Here is a 2,938-nt window from a genome sequence, read left to right as displayed (position 1 = left end):
CTTACAACTTCAAAAACAATATTTTCAGCATAGAGGTCACCATTCTGTGAACAACAGACTCAAAATTTTTGAATCATGTGAATTAAAATATCAACAGGGAATGCTAGATTATTAATTTATGGTGGAGATAGCCTTTCCAGTGATAGTTTTCATCCCTGATCAGGGCACCCAACTTCTCCAATTTCGAATATCCGAAAAGCTGAATTCTTTATTCAGGATAACTTGATGAGCATGAAATTATAACAAAAATAAGTAGATTATCTTGTTAAGGCCACGAGGTGACTTCTCTTAGGGCTAGAATGCTCATTTTTTTTCCATAATCTGGACACAGTGACAAAAATGTTTCTCTAGAACCTACTTTTCTGAGCTGACCCACTGTTTCTTTTTAGAAGGGTTGATATATTTGCTCAGGCTAGGTAACTGTCACATTGTCTGTGTCTCCTCCTCATTTTGTGATTTGAATTGTTTAATTCTCATCTGGCAGACCCTTATTCCCTTATCTCTAAAGACATATATTTTGGACAGGTGTGCTGAGGGAGGAGTGTGGAATAGAAGGTCAAAAGGTGAAGAAAGGATGTATATCTCACTGTTGCCCTATGTTTTGCCTTTGTGGTCAAGTGCCTAATTGTTGTCATCCAGTAAAGAAATTTTTTAAAGAAAATGATTACCAGTGATTTTTGCCTTTTAACAGTCAATATTTCTATGACCCTAAATTTCAGTTTTCCTGATTTGGGCATGTGATTTTTGGATCATATGAAGGATTAAAGTTTTGTCCTAAAAAGCATACATGACCTTAAATACAAATGCTAAAAATTGGATTTGTAGTCTTACTATATACAACTTGGAATTTATTTTAAGTAATTTTACTATGTTTTAAATACTAACAGGTTGCTCTCAAGGGAGTGGTAGTTTACATTATGCTCATGGAGACTGTCAGCAAACTCACCTGTTAAAACAAGGTAAGTATAAAGCATTTGAGCTTACTGTTCTTTCCACTTTTCCTGTTGTTAACGTACATTTTTTAAATGTGTAGGAAGAAGCTCCATGGGCACTGGTCTCAGCAGTGGGAAACGTCCTAGTCAGGAGGAGGACATGCAGAGTATCGGTCCTAAAGTCCAGCGACAAAGCACTAATTAGGTAACTATTGTAGAGCTTTATTGCTTGCTTTAATGTAGTGTGTAATCAACATAAGTTAAGATAATTTCCAAAATGGAGCTAATCTCTGTTTTCAAACCAGAGAGGCATAAATTTCTCAGTGACTTTTACAAAATCAGTTCTTAGACAAGAGAAATGCATCTGTACAGGACAAAATGATTCACTCATTTTTATGGTCATCTTATTCAGTGACCTTTAAATTTGAAAAGTTTATGAATTTGTGCTCAAGTTTTTTTCTCAGAAAGAGATCTTTTTCATTTTCTTATGTAACCATGATTCTAAAACAAAGTGACTTTTTAATTTTAATTTGTAATTTTAGTAGTATTAATGTAATCCCTTTATAAACTTTCCCCCAAATCTTTGCCTCTTAAGTCTTTATAATTTTTTTTTTCATCTATTGTGATACTTCTGAAATCTAAATTCTTTCTAGTTTGGAAATAGTTTAATTTTTAAAAAATGTTGGCACTTTTGGGAAGTATCAAAAAAGCCATACCTATATTCAGTTCAGTTGGCTATTGAATACTAGTTTGTGAAGTAAATTTATATGAAAAGTATTTATACAGTGCAGTTGCCAGTTTTTAAAGACTTTTGTTTCTTCAGTTATCTTAAACTATCTCCGTTTAAAAAATTATTGCTGTTTTTTTATTGCCAACCTAATTAGACTATATTTTTCTTGAAGGCAATGTCCGTAAACACTCATCAAATTTTTATAATTTAATTCCTTGCAATCAAGCTTTACCTAGTTTTTTTTCCCCTTAAATCACAGAAAACATTCAAGAGGAATACTGTTGCAGCTGAAATTGGTGGGGGAGTTCAATACTGTTTTCAGTTAAATTATTTTAAAATGTTCTTTGATGGAAAGCAGTTGTTTCTAATGACATTTCTGTGGTTTTCAACTTTTTATGAATTTCACATAGGACACATGGTAATTTGTATATAAAGAACTTGGTAAAAGAAGTTGCTTAATGTAAATATAAATAGTCACAATTAGTATAGACCCATCAATATATTTTTGATAATTTTTCATGTATGGTAAAAGTGTAAGTGGCAAAGTGATACTCTGATATAAAAATCAAAGTTTTGAGAGTCAGCGTGGGAAAATAGAAGGTTTTTAGACTTTCTTAAAAGACTTTGTTAAAATTTTCTTGACATCATTGCTCTAACTTTGCACTCTTTGATAATGTTTTAGAAAATGTGTGTAATCAAAATTGGTAGTTGTAGCCTCTGTTAACACAGTATATGTTTTAAAGCTTCATATGTGCCTGTTTTGACCATATTTGTAATAGTATCATGTGTTGTTCTCTGTCTCCCTTTATTTGTTCATTTACAGCCAAAGTGACCTTGTTATTAAAGTATATGCATATATGGAATCTTGTGTACTTTGTGTTGTTTTTTTCTTCTTCTTTTTTAATTTTTTGTTTGTTTTAGGTAAGGAGGAAAGCATTGGTCTGTGAGATGTGATTACAAATTAAATAGATTCTATAAATGTCATCATTCTGAATGAAGGAACAGCTTCCATATAGTTAGTAAAATAGTATTTTTAAGATTATTCCAAATAAGAATACTGTCTTCCAAATACCTTAGACTTTCAAAAATAAAGTTATCTGCAAGAAAGATGTAAAACCAGAGATTTTTTTTCAAGTAATGGGGATTGTAACCATGAGTTAGTCAGTACAGGGTAACAAGTTAAGAATGTGGGCTCTTAAGTCAGATGCCTGATGACTCTGTCACTCATTAGCTTGAGAATGGGCGCATTATTAACTTTCTATGCTTTCTTTTTTCT

The 2,938-nt window shown here is 31.9% G+C and overlaps 1 protein-coding gene across 1 annotated transcript in view; it reads left to right on the top strand.

The window, feature by feature from the left end:
• Window positions 1-2,525, top strand: part of CRY1 (cryptochrome circadian regulator 1) — a 43,910-nt gene extending 41,385 nt beyond the window's left edge. Inside the window, exons 11-13 of the mRNA XM_011354427.2 lie at window positions 888-959; window positions 1,034-1,137; window positions 1,922-2,525. Coding sequence (XP_011352729.1) covers window positions 888-959; window positions 1,034-1,137 — 176 coding nt within the window. The 3' untranslated portion in view covers window positions 1,922-2,525. The remainder of the gene's footprint in view (window positions 1-887; window positions 960-1,033; window positions 1,138-1,921) is intronic.
• The last annotated feature ends 413 nt before the right edge of the window (window positions 2,526-2,938 follow it).

The sequence above is a fragment of the Pteropus vampyrus genome, unplaced genomic scaffold (genome assembly GCF_000151845.1).
Source record: "Pteropus vampyrus isolate Shadow unplaced genomic scaffold, Pvam_2.0 Scaffold16, whole genome shotgun sequence".
Classification (NCBI taxonomy): Eukaryota; Metazoa; Chordata; class Mammalia; order Chiroptera; family Pteropodidae; genus Pteropus; species Pteropus vampyrus.
This window is presented reverse-complemented; position numbering and strand designations above follow the sequence as displayed.